Here is a 21264-nt window from a genome sequence, read left to right on the forward strand (position 1 = left end):
TGGTACATTTACTGTTTCTTGTCTTTTAAAAATTCATTTATTTAAAAAGCTTTAATACAACTTCATCATAATTTTATTTCAGGAAAATAATATACTCAGAAAAAACATTTGAATAAAGTAAAATTGAAAAGAAATGACTATACTAAAATTTTTTTATTGAAATGCAAAATGAAAGGCCTAAAAGTAGTGCCAGAATAGCCAGGCAATTTTTATGCACCAGCATTTTATTAATTTCCTTTCTAACACTGTGCTTTTGTCAATAAAAACAGATATGCAGACTTGTCTAGAAAAAAATTTACTAATGACTTACAAATATATGCCACGTATACTCATTAATGGAGTCCTTTAGAAGATCAATATTTAACACATGTGAAACTTGCCAATGTGAATTTTTAACTGCAAATGATAAATGCAATGTTAATTTAACAGGAGAAGGGACTTCCTGGTTACTTACCCAGAATGGACAGGACTTGAGACAAGATTGACATTGTCCAAGGTATCTGCAGCCCAGCTGTAATGTCTAAGAGAATCCGAGTCAAACTCTCTTGTGAATGTTAGATGCTGAAAAATAAACAATATATTATGTCAGCAACTCGCCCAAGACAGTGGTTTCTCTGCACCTATAAAATATACCTGTATGTCTCCATCAGTCCAGATAGTTCAACATTCAAAATAAGCATTTTCTTACAGTCATCTCTTTTATCCTCCGGTGACCAGTTCCAGGACACCCCTCACCCACCTGTGCCTGTGGATACTAAAATCCGGGGATGCTCAAGTCCCTTATATAAAATAACCAGCGTCATCAGTCCTTTGCATCCATGGGCCTAACTGTATATTCCTCTATAGGTCTACACTGCAGTTTCAAAAATTAAAAAATAAAGTTCCTTGATATGCTCTATTATTTCAGTCTTTTAAGAAACCACTTGAGTAATTGGCATGGCACAAGGAAGATCATAGAAGTAATTTTAACCACGATTTTAAGTACTTCAAAAATCTCTTAAGTTAATCCTACAACTGTAAATTTCTTTTCTGAATCTCAAAAAAAAAAAAAAATCAATCTTGATGACTTCTATTTCCAAGTGGGATAGAGAAGCCCATAGCAGCTTAGTGCTGTGCTAAGCACACCAGATAAGTATGGAAATCATCTGTCTCTGCAGGCAGCAGAGAACAACTGAGGCGCAAAACTGGAGGACCTGTACTTGGCGAGGAGGGGACCTGCAGAAAGATGAGCTGACTTTTTGTTTCCATTTTTAACTTGGGGGCATTTGTCAATTACCAGTGCAGATGGAATCTGGGCTTTGTGCCTACAGGGGCTACCTGTAAGGGAATACAAAAACCAAAAGAGTTTTGGTGGAGATCTGGGTGGCCTCAAGCACGCTACAGATTTCCGTTCAGAACATTTGCTAAATTCTGGGGCTGTGCAGAACAGGAAGCTGAAAAACCAACCTGAAAATTTCTAAAAGGCATAGTAGAGCTTTGGGGCAGTTTCATGAGAAAAAGATTCAGAGTTTGAGACTTAGAAGGGGTGGGGCCTCAAAGATCATACCAGAATTTCAAATCAGGACCCTGAAGGGCCAGAGACAGTTCAGAGACTGCCTGAGGCTTAACAGGGCTTCAAACCAGCCTCATTTCAGCAAAGTCTTGATTTGATTAGAAGACTCAACCACCCCTCTATTTGCAGAGCAGAGAGATAGTGACTCCTCTGTGAAGGAATATATCACGGCTGGGTGTGTCGTGTCTACAAGCTCGTTTTTAATACGTCATGTCCAGCATGCAATGCAAAACTGCCAAGGGTGGCCAGAGCACATGAACAAAACCAGAAAAAGATACCCAGACACTGTAAACAGATCCCAAGTCATCCTATATCTGGAAGGAAGCTTATAAGAACTTTCATTACAGTCATCATAATAACTATGATTAGTATGTGTAAGAAAATAGAAAAGATAGAGAAAATACAGTTGGATAATTCAACAGAGCCCTGGAATGTGTAGAAGAAAGAGTCCAATGGGTCTTTGTCCAGTTCTCAGTATAATGTGAGTTCTTGAGTAGACACGACACAAAATAAGGTTAGTAAACTGGAAGCGTAAGTGGAAAAACATACAAAATGAAGGGCAGATTTTAAAAATTGTATGTTATGCTGGGCTACAGTTGATTTACAGTGCTGTGTTAGTGTCAGGTGTATAGTTCAGTGATTCAGTTTCATATACATACATCTTCTTTTTCAAATTCTTTTCCCATTTAGATTATTATAGAATATTGAACTGAGTTCTCTGTGCTATAAAAAGTAGGCCCTTGTTATTTGTTTTAAATATAGTAGTATGTGTGTGTCAAGGGTAGATAGTTTAAAAGAATGAAAAATACAGAAAATGGTATGAGACGTAGAACACAGTGAACAGTTTTAACATATGTGTAACCGGACTCTTGGAAGAAGAGGAAAATAAAGTAGAGGCTAAGTCTGAAGACAGAATCACTAAGAAGGTTCCAAATCTGATGAAGGATAGTATTTCACGACCACAAACGATATCAATCTCATTTTTCATCCTGCTAAAGATCTACTTTCTATGGAAACCCCAGTAAAACGGAAGTTGAGTGTTAAATCACACATACACACACACGCACACAAAGAGAACAAGAGAACACATCAGCAGGAAAACAAGGATTGGTTGAAAGTCTCTATAAAAGTGATATGATCCTCACAAGCCCCTCACTGATTTATCTGTCACCAAATAACTAACTGCCCTCCATCATCCTTGGCAGAAAGTTAGAGGTTATAGAGACCAGAGGCAGAAGATGAGAAGGTTAAAGGCGCCATAGTGAAAATGGAGATTAACTGAAAGCTTATATACCAAATGCTCAGACCCAAACTTCTACCTTTACTGGTCTCCCAGATAGACAGTTAGGGATGGAGCCTGGAGGCTGAGAATGGACAGTCTTCTCTGAAATTTTCCAGTGAAATGTTCCAGGTTCATTTCTTTCGTGGGAGTCACAGAGGGCAAGTCGTCTACCATGCAGAGTACCCTGTGAGCTTAATACTCAGTCATCAAAAGGTAACCCAAGTCACTGTCTCTGGAGAGAAGGGGCTGAAGGTGTATATGGAGGTTCTTTTAATCCAAATGAGCATGTCTGATAACAGGACATGACTTTTTATTGGTGTGTATATTTGATAAGAAAACAAATTTTCTAAATTACTGTGAATTATAAACATTAAAGAATAGCCCTGAAATCAAACAGAACAATAATTTGTGGAACACTTACATGCAGTCACTATCCTACCCAGATGTTAGGGGAATGAAGAAATGAATGTTCATGAAAGTTTACAGAACCAGGTTCCTAATCCCCAAAGAGCAATACATCACTTCAGAAAGTGCCCACATTCTTTATGGTTTAACCAAAGATTAGATGTTGGCTTTAGTCTGGCCTCATTTACCAATCTTACTGACTTTTAGAGACCCCAAAGAACTGCCTCCATGCGTAGTTGCTTCAATCATGTCCTGACTCTTTGCGACCCTATGGACTATATAGCCCACCAGACTTCTCTGTCCATGGGATTCTCCAGGCAAGAATACTGGAGTGGGTTGCCATGCCCTCTTCCAGGGGAGCTTCAGGATTGAACCCCTGGGATTGGGGGAATTGAACCCCTATCCCTTAAGTTTTCTGTATTGTCAGGCAGGTTCTTTACCAGTACTGCCAACTGGGAAGCCCAACTCACGTCCAGATTAGGGCAAAATATTTAATGCAAAGTAGTGGTGCTGCTTAATCTTTTAGCAAACTAAAATTCCTACATTTGGGGCCTTAAGGTTATTTTCCTGAGGACCCATTTTTTTCAAGCTCTAATAAATAAATAATATCACTCCTCTTTGGTAATTACAGTCAATTATTTACTCTTGGTCCTCTTAGAAACATGCACTGGCGACATTAATTATTGAAATGATCAATTATATCACACAAAAAGGTAACACTGCCGTCATGTAATATTTATGCAGGCAGGAGTGTGCCAGCACGTGGGGACCCCTCTGACTCCTTCCTGGGTCCCTCACTCTCCCCACTCCTAAGAACTCTGTCATAACACAAGTGAACCAGTGTACAATGAACAAACACAAAGGCCTGTTCAGAACAATTGGCCATATGTCCTGACATTTGTCCCAGTTTTTTTTTCCATAGAGTTTTGCAGAGGTTTATGGGCAGGCCTAACAATTTTAATAACCAAAATACAGACAAACAAAAGGCTCTTCTCACAATGCATTCACTGAAATATGAAACAAGGCATGCCATCTGAACCTATGGTTTTTATAGAGATGAGGTGGTAGCTTCATTTCCAAGCTACTTGTCTCTGAATACTTCTTTCTACAGACTGGGCTTCTCTGGTGGCTCAGACAGTAAAGAATCTGCCTGCAGTGCAGGAGACTTGGGTTCGACCCCTGGGTCAGGAAGATCTCCTGGAGAAGGGAATGGCTACATTCACTTAAAACGGAAATGTGCCGCTTGAACTGCTTACTTATTTTAATCAACAATATGAATTTCAAAATGTTCTGCCACGTCACTGTGCATGGTACCACATGCTCTAGCTCGAAAAAGCTGAGCTAGAGGGACTTCCCTGGTGGTCCAGTGGTTAAGATTCCACATTTCCAATGCAGGGCACATAGGGTCAATCTCTGGTTGGGGGAACTAAGATGCCACATGCCGCGGCGAGGCATAGCCAAAAAATTAAAAAATAAAGACACCATACTTATTAAAAAAAAAAAAAAAAAAAGATGAACTAGAGACGGCTCTCAAACTTCCCATAGCAAATAGGGGTGTGTCCGGGGCTTAATGGAAAAGCCGGGCTTTAGAGCTGAGTCACAGACTTGGATTTGAAAATCATCTTTGCCATTTGTGAACAAAGAGCACTTTTCCCACTTGTAAGCTTTCCATTTTGGAAAGGCAGCTCAATTGTGTCACTGAAGGCCTCACTCTGTCCCTTTATAGGCACTGTAGCCCTGGAAATGTGGTTTACTTATCTTCATGGAAGATTTGGGAAAGGCAGCTAGGAGGCTCTGCTCAGATGCAGTTTTCACTCTTGCGGGCCTGAGTTTGGTCACAGAGGAGAGCCACGTGCTTTGTTCCCCTACGCGGAACTTCGTGAAAGGGCTGCCTGTCCCGGGTCACTGATGCTGGCCACTGGGTAGGGGGTCTGCCCAGGGGTGCAGTTACTAAGGCCCACTTGGGTCAGAGACAACACTCAAGCTGGCCTACACCAGGAATGAAGGAGATATTTTGCCTTTGACTTTTCTTTTTCTTTCCTTATTGAAAGCCCACTTGGAGATGCCCCAGCACTACTGGCTGGTTTTAAGATTCTTAGAATGTTTCTTAACTTTTCTCGGTCTAAGTTCCCTTATTTTCAAATTGACAACTGGTTGAGATGAAGATTAAGTGAAAATGTACACCTGAGATCAGGCACCAAGGCCAGTGTTGGCACGGTATAGTCGTTTCTACTTTTCAAAGACTTTCAGAGTATGTGTAGTTGCTTCTATTTTTCCTTTCTTTTTTGAAAGTCACTTCTACTTTTCAAAGGACTTTTATTTATATGAGCCCATTTGTTAAAATCTGATAATGTGTAGAGAAAACACGGCAAAAACAATTTCCAGCGCTAGGACTGGCCCTTTACAATTATAGACACAGGATGCCTATATTAAATCAACAGACCCCACTCAGTTAGAAGAATGTATCTTCTAAATGCCTTCAGTTCAGTTCAGTCGCTCAGTCGTGTCCGACTCTTTGCAACCCCATGAATCGCAGCACACCAGGCCTCCCTGTCCATCACCAACTCCCGGAGTTCACTCAGACTCACGTCCATCAAGTCTGTGATGCCATCCAGCCATCTCATCCGCTGTCATCCCCTTCTCCTCCTGCCCCCAATCCCTCCCAGCATGAGAGTCTTTTCCAATGAGTCAACTCTTCGCATGAGGTGGCCAAAGTACTGGAGTTTCAGCTTCAGCATCATTCCTTCCAAAGAAATCCCAGGGCTGATCTCCTTCAGAATGGACTGGTTGGATCTCCTTGCAGTCCAAGGGACTCTCAAGAGTCTTCTCCAACACCACAGTTCAAACGCATCAATTCTTCGGCGCTCAGCCTTCTTCACAGTCCAACTCTCACATCCATACATGACTGCTGGAAAAACCATAGCCTTGACTAGACGGACCTTAGTCAGCAAAGTAATGTCTCTGCTTTTGAATATGCTATCTAGGTTGGTCATAACTTTGCTTCCAAGGAGTAAGCGTCTTTTAATTTCATGGCTGCAATCACCATCTGCAGTGGTTTTGGAGCCCCCCAAAATAAAGTCTGACACTGTTTCCACTGTTTCCCCATCTATTTCCCCTGAAGTGATGGGACCAGATGCCGTGATCTTCATTTTCTGAATGTTGAGCTTTAAGCCAACTTTTTCACTCTCCTCTTTCACTTTCATCAAGAGGCTTTTTTTAGTTCCTCTTCACTTTCTGCCATAAGGGTGGTGTCATCTGCATATCTGAGGTTATTGAGATTTCTCCCGGTAATCTTGATTCCAGCTTGTGTTTCTTCCAGTCCAGCGTTTCTCATGATGTACTCTGCATAGAAGTTAAATAAGCAGGGTGACAATATACAGCCTTGACATACTCCTTTTCCTATTTGGAACCAGTCTGTTGTTCCATGTCCAGTTCTAACTGTTGCTTCCTGATCTGCATATAGATTTCTCAAGAGGCAGGTCAGGTGGTCTGGTATTCCCATCTCTCTCAGAATTTTCCACAGTTTATTGTGATCCACACAGTCAAAGGCTTTGGCATAGTCAATAAAGCAGAAATAGATGTTTTTCTGGAACTCTCTTGCTTTTCTGATGATCCAGCAGATGTTGGCAATTTGATCTCTGGTTCCTCTGCCTTTTCTAAAACCAGCTTGAACATCAGGAAGTTCACGGTTCACATATTGCTAAAGCCTGGCTTGGAGAATTTTGAGCATTAACCCTAAATGCCTTAGTCTTGGTTAAATTTCTATGTTAACAGCAACTCTATCAACTCAACGTTAAGGACTGTCCTTAGGCCTTTACATTCACGTGTTGTTTGAATCCTCAGGACCGAGTAGCCTCAGGAGGTAATATTACACCATTTTGCAGATGAGGAAACTGAGGTTCAGAGAGGGATTTCAAGGAATTGATAAAGTATATACTCAGTACCTAAAACACTATGTTAAGGAAAAGTTCACACTGACTTAAGACCTTTTACTCCCCAAGTCTAAAATGATTATGATTAAGCACATCATTTTTCATCTTGGAAGTGATGTCAAGGATACTATTAAAATCAAAATGCACATTATTCAATAGAGTCTAAAGCCTGAATAATGATGATATCACTGTCTCCAAGAGCTTCATACTTTCCCAAAATAGTTTCTCACCAGCCATATTCATCAGAGCAAAGAGGATAACAAGTACACACTGGCTTCACCAATGAGGATGCACCCAAATGCCCAGGCCTGGAAATATATGTGCAGGCATGGAAGAAAAGTGTCAGGAGAAGAGAAAGTATTTGCAAGGAAAAGAAAGAGAAATCCAGTTAACTCCAATATCGGCTAATGCTCCAGGGTGCAGGCAGCCAGGCTGCCGCCCCCAGTGTCAGATGGCACCAGGTAAGTCCATCAGCGTGGCTGCCCCCGGCAGGAGGTCATCCTGCAGATGAACTGGTGGTCTGGATACTGCTAACGTGAACGGCACCAGGTAAAGCTCACAGCAACAGGTCACAGGCAAAACTCAGTGCATCTAATCGGAAAACCTGTAAACACGATCTAGTTGAGAAACAGTTGGATGATGTAAGCAGCCTGGGCACCCGGGAGAGCACAAGCTTGTCAAAAGTCACTACCCAGCACTTAGTGGCTTTAGTAATTACCCAAGGATAACTTCAGCCTACAGCCACATGTCAAGCAGGGCCACGTGGGTGTCAGATTCCCTAGACAGAGAATAGATGATTGGGCTTCAGGTGGGCTGCCTCACTTCATGAGCGGCAAGTCAGAAACCCTCACTGAACCTCTATTTCTGCATTAGAGTAGTGGTGGATAATGTTAACTGTCCAAACTCACTGTGAGCACGCAACGACCCCAGGAGTATGAAGATGGTGTGAAGATTCTAAATTGCTAGGTAAACAAAAACACAGATAATAATAATCCTGATACTCCCAGATCTTTTATAATTGAATCTATTTCTTAAATTTATGTAACACTGCAGCCCCTTGTGTAGTTTTTTAGGCTGGCGTATGTTTTTATTAGACTATAGGGAGTAGCCTGCTGGATTAACAAACATTAAGTGCCATTTTGGTCTCGACAAATTCTGGTCTAAACATCGACTCTTCCAGGTGACAAGGCTTCCCTCAGGCTGCCATGCTTCGCTTGTGACAGTGGCATCTGGCCTAAGGGGTGGCAGCAGAAGGGACTCAGGCAGTCATCAGATCTGCTCTATTCTCAGCCGGACCACCAACCATCACCTAATGTGACGATGGGCAAGTAAAACACCCCTTTCAGCCCCAGGCTCTTTGTCTGTGATGCAGGAACGATAATACTTAGTCCATAAGGCGGCTGAATACATGCGATTAGGTGACACATTTAATAAAAGGAATGGTAGGTGCTGCCCTGATTACTGTAATTATTGTGACCTGTGGCAGATACTGAATGAAATGGAAAACTGCTGAGATACACAGTAGGTCTATCTGGACATCTACCACAACTACTAGGAAGTATCTTTTAAAGAAATGGATATAGAAGACTGTGGCACAGTGGGATACTGCTTAACCATAAAAAGGAAGGAAACTGTGCCATTCACAGAGAGGTGCATGGACCTAGAGGCTGTCACACAGACTGAAGTAAATCAGAAAGAGAAAACAAATATTGTATAGTAATGCATATGTTTGCAATCTAGAGAAACGGTACAGATGATCTTACTTGCAAAGGAGAAATAGAGACGGAGATGGAGAAAACAAATGAATGGATACCAAGGGGGAAAGGGGTGAACTGGGAGATCGGGACTGACGTATATACGTCACTATGCATACAATGGGCGACTAACGAGAACCTAGTGCACGGCACACGGAGCTCTACTTAGTGCTCTGCGGTGACTTAGATGAGAAGGGAGATCCAAAAGAGAGGGGAGATATGTATTTTTTTTAAAACAGAAAGAAATGGGTTCCATCTTAAAACAAGTCTAATTCACAGTAACAGAGGCTAGAGTGGTGGTTACTGAAGGCTGGGGAGTGGGGCGGTGGAGGAAAAGAGGAGATATTGATCAAAGGGAACAAACTTTCAGTTACAAGATGAATAAATTCTGGAAACCTGAAGCACAGCACAATGACTGCAATGAATAAAAACGTATCAAACACTTGAAATTTGCTAAGACAGTAGATCTCCAGTGTTCTCACCACACAGCAAAAAATGATAATTATGGGAGGTGATGGATGTGTTAATTAGCTTGACCATGGACATCATTTCACAATGCAGATATATTTCAAAACATCATGTACACCTTATAAATGGATTCCATAAAAGAAAAGCTGATTCAAGCAAAAAAAAAAAAAAAATTAAGAGCTTAGTAAACCGGGTTTTTTTTCTAAAGCATTTCTTTTCTAGAAATCTTATTACCCATAAGACTTATTTGAGACTCGAATACAAACCAAAATGAAGTTGCATTCTAAGGATTTCCAAATCAGATTGATTTTAAGAAAATTTAGCAACCACTTTAACAAGAGAAGGTGAAGTCAAGGTCAGCACAGAAGCTGAGAATGTTAATACATCAACATCCGGCTCAAGACGTCTAAATGAACTACCTTAAATCACAACACCAAACTCTCTGCCTTAAAAAAAAAAAAAAAGTCTGTAATCTTGTTGACCAATCTGTGAGAGGTGCTGAGTGGACCAGCTGAGTAATGCTGGCAAAGCACTCTGAAGAGGAAAGAGCAGCACATTTAATGCCCCTAGTTGAAGGCACTTATCTTTCAAGGACTATCCCTAACAAAGTTTTAATCCCAGGCTGGTGACCTTCTGCCACCAGGTACATTTGTGAGAGCCCTTTAGAAATTAGCTTAAAGGCAAGAAACAGGAAAGTTAATCTGCTGATGGAGGAGGGAGTGGGCAGGCAGGGAGTAGGATGGGGTTGGCAAGGACAGTGGGAAATATTATTAGCATAACCAGCCTTTTGGGTTGGGCATTTTTCTCCCTTTCTATTACTGAGATCATGGAAAGGGCGTAGGTCTTAAACAAATAAATGTGAATTTCTCCCGAAGAACTCTCCAATTTGCACGTTCCTGGCAAATACATCAAGTTGTACACAACACAGTATATAGCTAAGGATACAGGAGACCATCCTCAGCCAAACAGAAGACCAAGTCCAGCTCAAAGGATCTGGAATCCTAGGCGGGGAAATAAGTGAGGAGAGTTAGGGTGTGTCCACAGTGTGACAACTGCCTCCAGGTACGGGGAGGCTACTGGAGGCCTCCAGCACTGACTCCAGAATGATCTTCACAGGGACCCAACAGCCAGGAGAACTGTTTGCATATTGGTGTAGTTACACCTTCTAAACCGGTCACCGTCAGAAGCCCTGCTACTAGCCCCCTTGGACGCAAAGACTGTGGGCAAATCAGGTCTGAAGAAGGAAGTCTGAAAGATGAGAGCAACCTGATTGGAGACGGAGAGGACCCTGCGGCTGCCCCATTTTTCTCTTTCTGCACGTCTATAGCCTCAGACATGCAGATCACACCACTCTAACGGCAGAGAGCCAAGAGGAACTAAAGAGCCTTTGGTGACCGTGAAAGAGGAGAGTGAAAAAGCTGGCTTAAAACTCAGCATTCAAAAAAACTAAGATCATGGCATTTGGTCCCATTTCCTCATGGCAATGAGATGGGGAAAAAGGGGAAACAGTGACAGATTTTATTTTGGGGAGGGATTCAGAGTCACTGCAGACTGTGACCGCAGCCATGAAATTAAAAGACGCTTTGGCAGAAAAGCTATGACAAAACTAGACGGCATATTAAAAAGCACAGACATCACTTTGCTGACAAAGGTCCTTATAGTCAAAGCTATGGTTTTTCCAGTAGTCCTATAGAGATGTGAGAGTTGGACCATAAAGAAGGCTGAGTGCCGAAGAATTGATGCTTTTGAATCTGGAGAAGACTTTTCAGAGTCCCTTGGACAGCAAGGAGATCAAACCAGTCAATCCTAAAGGAAATTAACCCTGAATACTCATTGGAAAGACTGATGCTGAAGCTGAAACTCCAATACTTTGGCCACCTGATGCAAAGAAACGACTCTTTGGAAAAGGTCTATTGGAAAAGACCCTGATGCTGGGAAGGATTGAGGGCAGGAGGACAAGGGGCCAACAAAGGATGAGATGGCTGGATGGCATCACCAACTCAATGGACATGAGTTTGCTCAAACTCTGGGAGATAGTGAAGGCCAGGGAAGCCTGGTATCCTGCAGTCCATGGGGTTGCAAAGAGTTGGACACGACTTAGTACCTAAACAACAACAACAGATGTCTGGCATCTGTGCCACCAGAACCAAAGGGAAATGAAAGGTTTTGTTAGAGGTCAACTGGCAAAGAATGCCTTTCTCTATTTTTTGACCTTGCTGAGCAGCTTGTAGAATTTTGGTTTCCTAACTAGGGATCAAACCTGGACCCCCAGAAGTGGAAGCACAAAATCCTAACCACTGGACTGCCAAGGAGTTCCCTCATTTTCTTTTTATTTAGTTAAAGTTAGATTTATTCCTGGAAAGAAGGCATAAACTAACATAATCTCAAGTTTGACCTTCACTTTGAAGTGCTGGAAGACTTTCTACGTTGCCCTTGATAGGTGGTTGTTCAGGCCAGATCTGACCATTACCAATAGCCAGCATTCAGCATTCCAGAAAAACATCTATTTTTGCTTTATTGATTATGCCAAAGCCTTTCGCTGTGTAGATCACAACAAACAGGAAAATTTTTCAAGGGATGGAAATACCAGACCACTTCACCTGCCTCCTGAGAAATCTGTATGCAGGTCAAGAAGCCACAGTTAGAACCAGACATGGAACAATAGACTGGTTCCAAACTGGGAAAGGAGTATGTCAAGGCTGTATATTGTCACCCTGCTTATTTAAATTCTATGCAGAGTACATCATGCGAAATGCCGGGCTGGAGGAAGCACAAGCTGGAATCAAGATTGCTGGGAGAAATATCAATAACCTCAGATGTGCAGATGACACCACCCTTATGGCAGAAAGTGAAGAGGAACTAAAGAGCCTCTTGATGAAAGTGAAAGAGGAGAGTGAAAAAGTTGGCTTAAAACTCAACATTCAGAAAACTAAGATCATGGCATTCAGTCTCATCACTTCACGGCAAATAGATGGGCAAACAATGGAAACAGGAAGAGACTTTATTTTCTTGGGCTCCAAAATCACTGCAGATGGTGACTGCAGCCGTGAAATTAAAAGATGCTTGCTCCTTGAAAGAAAAGCTATGACTAACCTAGACAGCATGTTAAAAAGCAGAGATATTACTTTACCAACAAAGGTCCGTCTAGTCAAAGCTATGGTTTTTCTCGTAGTCATGTATGGATGTGAGAATTGGACTATAAAGAAAGCTGAGAGGCAAAGAATTGATGCTTTTGAACTGTGGTGTTGGAGAAGACTCTTGAGAGTCCCTTGGACTGCAAGGAGATCCAACCAGTCCATTCTAAAGGAGATCAGTCCTGAATATTCTTTGGAAATACTAATGCTGAAGCTGAAACTCCAATACTTCGGCCACCTGATGCAAAGAACTGACTCACTGGAAAAGACCCTGATGCTGGGAAAATCGAAGGCAAGAGGAGAAGGGGATGACAGAGGATGAGATGGCTGGATGGCATCACCGACTCGACGGACATGGGTTTGAGCAAGCTCTGGGAGTTGGTGATGGACAGGGAAGCCTGGCATGCTGCAATGGGGTCACAAAGAGTCAGACACGACTGAGCGACTGAACTGAACTGAATAGCCAGCATATTAGTGAGGACAGAAGCCCAAATTAAACTGGCTTAAAACCTCAGGGGGTGGGGGCAGACTGAGATTAATGTACTGGTTTATATAATGGGAAAGTCTGAGTGGTGCAACATCAGGCATGACTGGGTCTAGCTACTGCCCCAAAAGAGGTAGGAATCGTTCATCTTCATGCTCCATCTCTAGCCCTCTTTGGGTTTATATCACCTTTCAGTTTAGCAACCCCAAAGGCTGCACAAACTCTCATTAGACCGGCTGGGATTTTATATTTCACCCTGATGTAGTCTTTGTAATCCAGGACAAGGGATCCACTGAATAGCCAGAATGGAGGCCCATCCTTGGAGGAGAGGAGAGGGAGGAATTCAGCCCCTTCTAAATGACACCAGGTGGCGCTAGTGGTAAAGAAACCATCTGCCAATGCAGGAGACATAAGAGACGCGGGTTTGATCCCCGGATTAGGAAGATACCCTGCAGGAGGGCATGGCCACCCACTGCAGTATTTTCGCCTGGAGAATTCCATGGACAGAGGAGCCTGGCAGTCGACAGGATTGTAAAGAGTCGCACACGACTGAAGTGACAGCACACAGCACACAGGAGTTAAGGTACAGGTGTAGGAGCATCAGATGCGGTCACCGCCACCTAAACAGAGTGGGCTGGGAATTCTAAGTGCCTTCTGCTCTTATTCCATCTTTGAATAACTACCAGAAATCATACTGATTTAAATGTTTCTGCCTACAGTACACATTGCAACAACTTTTAGGGTCATTCAAAGGAAGTGTAATTAACTGGGTAGCCTGCACAATATTTTTAGACCCCTATTACTTTCTGCTTCATATCTATATAAAGGTCAACTATTTCCATTCCTTTAATGACACCTTCTATGCCCTCATTTTTAGTATAATCACTTTCTTCATAATTTTCATAACTTGTTGCTGAATATAAACTGGAAATGTTGTCAGTTCCTTTTAAAGCACATTCAATAAGAACTTATTACTAGAATTAGAAACAAGCATAATAAAGAACATGTGTCTAAATATAATCTTGCAAAAAAAAAAAAAAAACACGAATGCAGAGGATGGCACCACACCCATGTTAAGAATACTAACAAGTCTGAGATCCTGTAGGGCAGAGTATAATGGTCTTAGCTGACTCCCTTCCCACATGGAGCAGTGCAGACTGAGCGTGGAGTAGTGTTAAATATGTATGTATGTTCAAGTCACTCTGCTGCACAGAAGAAATTAAAGCAACACTGTAAACCAACTGCTGCTGCTGCTAAGGCACTTCAGTCATGTCCGACTCTGTGCGACCCCATAGACAGCAGCCCACCAGGCTCTGCCGTCCCTGGGACTCTCCAGGCAAGAACACTGGAGCGGGTTGCCATTTCTTTCTCCAATGCATAAAAGTGGAAATGAAGTCGCTCAGCCGTGTCTGACTCTTCGAGACCCCATGGACTGCAGCCCACCAGGCTCCTCCATCCATGGGATTTTCCACGCAAGAGGACTGGAGCAGGTTGCCATTGCCTTCTAGACTTCAATAAAACTTCCTTTAAATAAAGAAGGCAAAAAGAAGGCAACATAGGGCCCTATGGCTACTGACTCTGCCATTCATCAGCCGTGTCCCCTGCGGTGAGTTACTTCAGCTGCTTGTACCTCAGTTTCTTCATCTTTCTGAATTTCTTTCACTTTTTCTTTTTAAATTAATTTTTATTAGAGCATAGTTGCTCTACAGTGTTGTGTTCGTTTCTGCTGACAGCAAAATGAATCAGCTATGGGTTTACCTAATCCCTTCTCTTTTTGGATTTCCTTCCCATTTAGGCCACCACTACCTGTGACTCTTGATTGCAAAGTGAAGGGACGGTAAAGGAATGTAGAGTTCCTGGATAACCCAGTATTACAGTACAGAAGAGTCCACTCGATATCCATAAGGGGATTAACTGGTTTATGGACTACTCATGACTAAGACCCAGCAGGGGATGGGGATGGCTTCCTTCTCCCAACTCTGCTCCTCAGCTCTGGCCTCCACACCTGCCCTCAAATCTGCACAGGTTTTCAGGAACCTGGGGTGGCAGGCCTGTGTTAACCATCCTGGGTCTCAACTCCACTTAACTGTGGTTAATGTGCAAACTGATTAATCAACAGCCGGATAATAAAGAGGTAGCTGTGCTTGTATGGGTGAGCTCTACCATTGCAAAAAAACAAAAAACAAAAAAAAAACAAGAAATTCATGGTGAGTTAATTTTTATTCATTTTTCACCTTTACTTGTCAAAGCAATTTTAACTGGGCAATGATAGGGCAGTTTTAAATCTGACACTAAATCGTATATCACTGCTTTAGGAATTATAAATATTTAAGATTTCTTGCATGCTTTCAGACAAAATCAACACCGTGGAGAAACTCCATTTTAAAATTTTACACATGCAGATTTTGAGACACGACAGACATAAACTAATATTTTTTGTCACTTAATTCTAACAAAACTAGTATTTTTTGTCACTTAATTCTAACAAAGTATTTAAATGCACTTCTGAAGTAAATGCTTCTCATGAATCGTGCCCAGTGTAACTAGACTCTTTCCTTATAAACAAAGCCTGTCTTTTGAGGAATTAAGTCTTTTTTTTCTCTTCTGTAATAAATGAAACATTAGGGACTAAATAAGCTGCTATACCTCTTTCAGAATTTGTCCTCCCCTTTTCTCCAAATTCTTATTTCATTTTACACAAATAAAAAAGTTGAAAAAGCTATATAAGTAATACTTATAGACACTCAACCTAGATTCAACAGTGAGCATTTTGTCATATTTGATTTTCTTCTCTCTCTCCATGCATATACACTTTTGGCTGAACCATTTGAAAATCAATAGCAGACTTAAAGATTACTTCATTATTTAAAATGTCAACATGCATACCCCTGGAAGAGAGATATTCCCCTGTATAGCTTCAATACTATTATCACTTCTAGGAAAATGAACAATAATCTCCTAATAGTATAGCCAGTATGTTTTCAAATGCCACCAACTGACCCTAAAATGTCTTTATGCCATTCGTATCTTTTTTCCAAGTCTCCAGTAAATTTATCCTGGAGTCATGTGATGTGTTTATTAAACATGCTAGTCCCATGAGAAATGCCTGTCAGACCACAGATTCTCTGTTGCCATTAAAGAAAGCAACTATCTGCTTCTGTGGTTAGCAACTTAATAATTATTAGTAACAATGTGAAGGTATCCTAAGCTCCCCTTTCTTCTGACTGGTCTACAGAGGGGTTTGTGATGTCCACAGAGGTGTTGTTGAAACTGGAGCAGCAACAAACCATACGAAAGAACACCAGCAACAGGAACAGGAACAGGAACATCGCTCAGTCGTGTCCGACTCTCTGTGACCCCGTGGACTGTAGCCCACCAGGCTCCTCTGTGCATGGGATTTTCCAGGCAATAGTACTGGAGTGGATTGCCATTTCCTTCTCCAGGGGATTTTCCCGACCCAGGGATCGAACCCAGGTCTCCCGCATTGTAGACAGACGCTTTACCGTCTGAGCCACCAGGGAAGTCCAAAAGAACACCAGCTTCACCTCAAAAGTTCATTTCTTTTTCACAAATCCTTCATTCTGAGTAAATGCTGCCCCACCCTGCTACCTGATTAAGAAGATCTTGGTAGTAGTTAGCAGGCGGTGGTGTGAGAACCCTCAGAAGCTTGTTTGTAGGCTTGTAGCATTGCAAACATTTGCATTTTCCTTAAGGCTGACAGGCGGAAACTGAGAGACTGCTAACTACGGTGGTAAAAGGGGTGGTCACGGTGGTGGAGGTGATGGTGGTGGGGATGGGGTCATGGGGCGGTGGAGGTGATGGTGGTGGGGATGGGGATGGGGTCACGGTGGTGGAGGTGATGGTGGTGGGGATGGGGTCACGGGGGTGGAGGTGATGGTGGTGGGGATGGGGTCATGGTGGTGGAGGTGATGGTGGTGGGGATGGGGTCATGGGGGTGGAGGTGATGGTGGTGGGGATGGGGATGGGGTCACGGTGGTGGAGGTGATGGTGGTGGGCATGGGGTCATGGGGGTGGAGGTGATGGTGGTGGGGATGGGGTCATGGGGCGGTGGAGGTGATGGTGGTGGGGATGGGGATGGGGTCACGGTGGTGGAGGTGATGGTGGTGGGGATGGGGTCACGGGGGTGGAGGTGATGGTGGTGGGGATGGGGTCATGGGGGTGGAGGTGATGGTGGTGGGGATGGGGTCACGGTGGTGGAGGTGATGGTGGTGGGCATGGGGTCATGGGGGTGGAGGTGATGGTGGTGGGGATGGGGTCATGGGGCGGTGGAGGTGATGGTGGTGGGGATGGGGATGGGGTCACAGTGGTGGAGGTGATGGTCGTGGGGATGGGGTCATGGGGGTGGTGGAGGTGATGGTGAATGAAATAATATTTCATTTCAACTGGGAACATAAAGAGATCAGAATCACCCAACTAGAAGAATGACCACAGCCCCCTAAGCATAAAGTTCTTCAGAAAACCACAACCTAGGCTACACTTTACACCTAAGAGCTTAGCTTCATTATTTGAGATAAGTGCCTTCTCTGTGCTGACACCCACTTAAATTATGGCATGCTCCGATAATCATTCTACAAACAGTGTTTTGTTTGACTGAACACTGAATAGCCATTGTAGTCATCTTTGTAAGGCCTGCTTGCTAAGAATGTTCTAGAGAGTATAAAAGTGTTAAAATATGTTGTGGGGGCTTCCCTGGTGGCTCAGTGGTAAAGATTCTGCCTGCCAATGCAGGAGACACGAGTTTGATCCTTGAGCCAGGAAGATCCGGGAACATGCTATGAGCAGCTAAGAACCACAGCTACTGAAGCCCACGCATCCTGGAGCCGATGGTCCTCAACAAGAGGAGTCACCGCAACGAGAAGCCTGTGTATGGCAACTAGAGATCAGCCCCCACTCACTGCAACCCGAGAGAAGCCCACACATCAACGATGACCCAGCACAACCAAAAACAAAGAAAGAAAGAACTTAAAAAAAACAAAGCTTTAAAAAGTATGTACTGTGGACCTTGTGAAGTACCATGTACATCTGTTTCTGGAAGTCAGAATCTCCAGACAGGCGGGACCTCCTCCCCCACCAAAGTGTGGTACCTAACTTGGTGATGATAAATGTCTATTACTTATTCATCTGCCCCAATTTACCTTTATTATGTAGTAAATCAGTAAATCCAGCATAATTTCACCATGTACATTGTTTAACTATTATAGGCCACCTTCAAACTTAGTTTTATGGTCCAAACAGTTTCATCCATCACCAGCTCCTGACTGCACATTTAAAACCAGGTATGGTACATATACACAATGGAGTATTACTCAGCCGTTAAAAAGAATTCATTTGAATCAGTTCTGATGAGATGGATGAAACTGGAGCCGATTATACAGAGTGAAGTAAGCCAGAAAGAAAAACACCAATACAGTATACTAACACATATATATGGAATTTAGAAAGATGGCAATGACGACCCTGTATGCAAGACAGGAAAAAAGACACAGCTGTGTATAACGGACTTTTGGACTCAGAGGGAGAGGGAGAGGGTGGGATGATTTGGGAGAATGACATTCTAACATGTATACTATCATGTAAGAATTGAATCGCCAGTCTATGTCTGACGCAGGATACAGCATGCTTGGGGCTGGTGCATGGGGATGACCCAGAGAGATGTTATGGGGAGGGAGGTGGGAGGGGGTTCATGTTTGGGAACGCATGTAAGAATTAAAGATTTTAAAATTTAAAAAATAAAAAACTAAAAAAAATAAATAAAATAAAAAAAAAGAAAAGAAAAAAAATTGGAGACTACTGCAAAAAAAAGAATTAAAGATTTTAAAATTTAAAAAAAAAAAACTAAAAAAAATAAATAAAAAACAAAACAAAACAAAAAAACAGGTATTATGTGTATGTATCTAGACTAATGATCCATCCTGAGCCCATAGGAAGCAAGGTTCTGTTACTAGGACTTCCTACAATAAACCAGTATCTATTGAGCCACAGTTATTGGAAAGAAGGCATTGCATAAATACCAAATTAACCAAACAAAGATTCTAGCAGAAAGCAGAATACTAGCACATCTTGAGAAAGCCCATCCCAGGCAGCTTTGGAGCTAATGGGCCAAAAACATCTATGGGCGCAATCTAATCTATGACTTGCTAAAAACAATTTCAGCAAATTCCAACACCCATAACACTGTTGAGCAGAATCAAGCATTTGTGTGGATAATGTCAGCAACTTTAGCTACCAGTTATTATTGGCTCAGACGGTAAAGCGTCTGTCTACAATGCGGGAGACCTGGGTTCAGTCCCTGGGTTGGGAAGATCCCCTGGAGAAGGAAATGGCAATCCGCTCCAGTACTATTGCCTGGAAAATTCCATGGACAGAAGAGCCTGGTAGGCTACAGTCCACTGGGTTGCAAAGAGTCGGACACGACTGAGCGACTTCACTTTCACTATTATTAACTCTCTTTTTTAAAAAACTGAAAGACTTGACTAAGAAATGAGAAAGGTAACCATGCTTTTCCTAGGACTTCTTTACATTCCTCTCTGTGGGATCTGAGAGACTGATCTGCAGAAGAGAGGGATATTTCGATTTATGGTACCACTGATTTTTTTTTCCTTCTCTTTTTTGGCCACACACTGTGGTATGTATGATCCTGGTTCCCCAACCAGGGATTGAACCTGTGCCCCTGCAGTGGAAGTGTGGAGTCTCAACTACTGCACCGCCAGGGAAATCCCTGACTTTTTCTTTAACTGACAGTATAGGAAGACTTACAAAGGCAAAATCAAACTTGCAGAAATAGAGTTTCTGTCATGCGACAAAGAGTGTGATTCAGTCATAAAAAACGAAAGCTTAACAATGAAAGAAGGTTTGAGAAAGAACACATACCTGCTCTTTGGATGGCACCAGTAGTTCCTCAATCATCATGCTGTCCCGGGCGTAGGAGCTTCGGTTCAAGGTGTAAGACCTATCCGAGCTGAAGGAGCGGAGGCTGTTGTAGTTACAGTTAACCATTCAAGAGGGGGAGATGATGATGAGATGGGTAAAAGAACATTAATGCATGCAACTTTCCGAACAGGCAAGATGGCTCAAAATATCAACCAAAATCGTTCTTGAAAAGACAGGGTCAAAAATAAACTTCCTTATACTTGAGGAAATTTTTTAAGCTTAGATAACCTCATGATCAGGTTTTGCTTAAAATTAGGCTGTCTGGTATTCAGTCTGTGAGAAGATGAAATATAGGAAGACTTTGGATGTTTCTCTGTGACAGTTGAACCAACATGACAATTCAGGAGAACCGGATGACTCTAGGTAATTTGATAGCTGGAGAGATTTTTTCTTTGTTAAAATCTTCTTTGAGAGCCTCTTCTCTTTTTGGTCCATATTCGTCTGTCTCACACTATTTAGTGGAATTATGTTGCTATAAATGCATCTGTTAATAAGAATTTGGGAACTAGATGCAGGCTTAACCTACTAAGAGCTCTGGTTTGCAATTGCTTCTCATGGAAAACATGAAGAAACAAAAGTGTTATCCTGACATGATCTTTGTTGCCATCTTTCTGGCTGTGAAAAATTCAAATTCCATACACGATTATCTTGCCTTCTCTTACTGTACTCTTTTTAGCTTTGCTCCTTCTGCTCTCCTCCTTCCTAGTCTTTCTCAAAATTCTATGCAGTCTCTGAACTTCCCAGAGTGCAGGACTCCTGATGTCCTAAAGTGCCACTTAGCACCTTGACCTCTAAACTCATATCAAGAAGACTTGGGGGATGGGCAACATGGGTGAAGATGGTCAAAAGGTATAAACTTCCAGTTATAAAATGAATAAGACCTGAGGACTTAATGTACAGCATGCTGACTAGTTTATAACACTGTTTCGCATTTTTGAAAGTTGCTAAGTGAGACCTTAAAATTTGTCATCCTAAAAAAAAAAGTGTAACTCTGTGTGGTGATGGGTGTTAACTAGACCTGTTATGGTGCTTGGTTTGCAGTATATACAAATGTGGAACCACTGTGTCATGTACCTGAAATTAATATAATATTTACTTGTCAGTTATATTTTGATTAAAAAAAAAAGAAACCAATAGAGTAAGGGATCCTAGTAATTCTACATATATCCACGTATCTACATATATCTACATAATATCCAGGCAGACTGGAGTGGCAGCTCACATAAGCACTGGCAGAACCCTGGTGATCCTTCAGGAGCACAGAGCATGGAGTCTTGTGAGAAGCTGCTTCAGGGCCCCTTG

General features: G+C 42.3%; 1 protein-coding gene across 21 annotated transcripts in view; it reads right to left on the reverse strand.

The window, feature by feature from the left end:
* The window catches only part of ANK3 (ankyrin 3), a 755525-nt gene that overhangs the window by 92556 nt on the left and 641705 nt on the right, over positions 1-21264 (reverse strand). For all 21 annotated transcript variants that reach the window (XM_060406459.1, XM_060406456.1, XM_060406452.1 and 18 more), the window contains 2 exons: positions 19903-20005; positions 455-561 (listed from right to left, as the gene is read on the reverse strand). In XM_060406459.1, the coding sequence (XP_060262442.1) occupies positions 455-561; positions 19903-20005 (210 nt within the window). The remainder of the gene's footprint in view (positions 1-454; positions 562-19902; positions 20006-21264) is intronic.

This window comes from Ovis aries, chromosome 25, assembly GCF_016772045.2.
Source record: "Ovis aries strain OAR_USU_Benz2616 breed Rambouillet chromosome 25, ARS-UI_Ramb_v3.0, whole genome shotgun sequence".
NCBI lineage: Eukaryota > Metazoa > Chordata > Mammalia > Artiodactyla > Bovidae > Ovis > Ovis aries.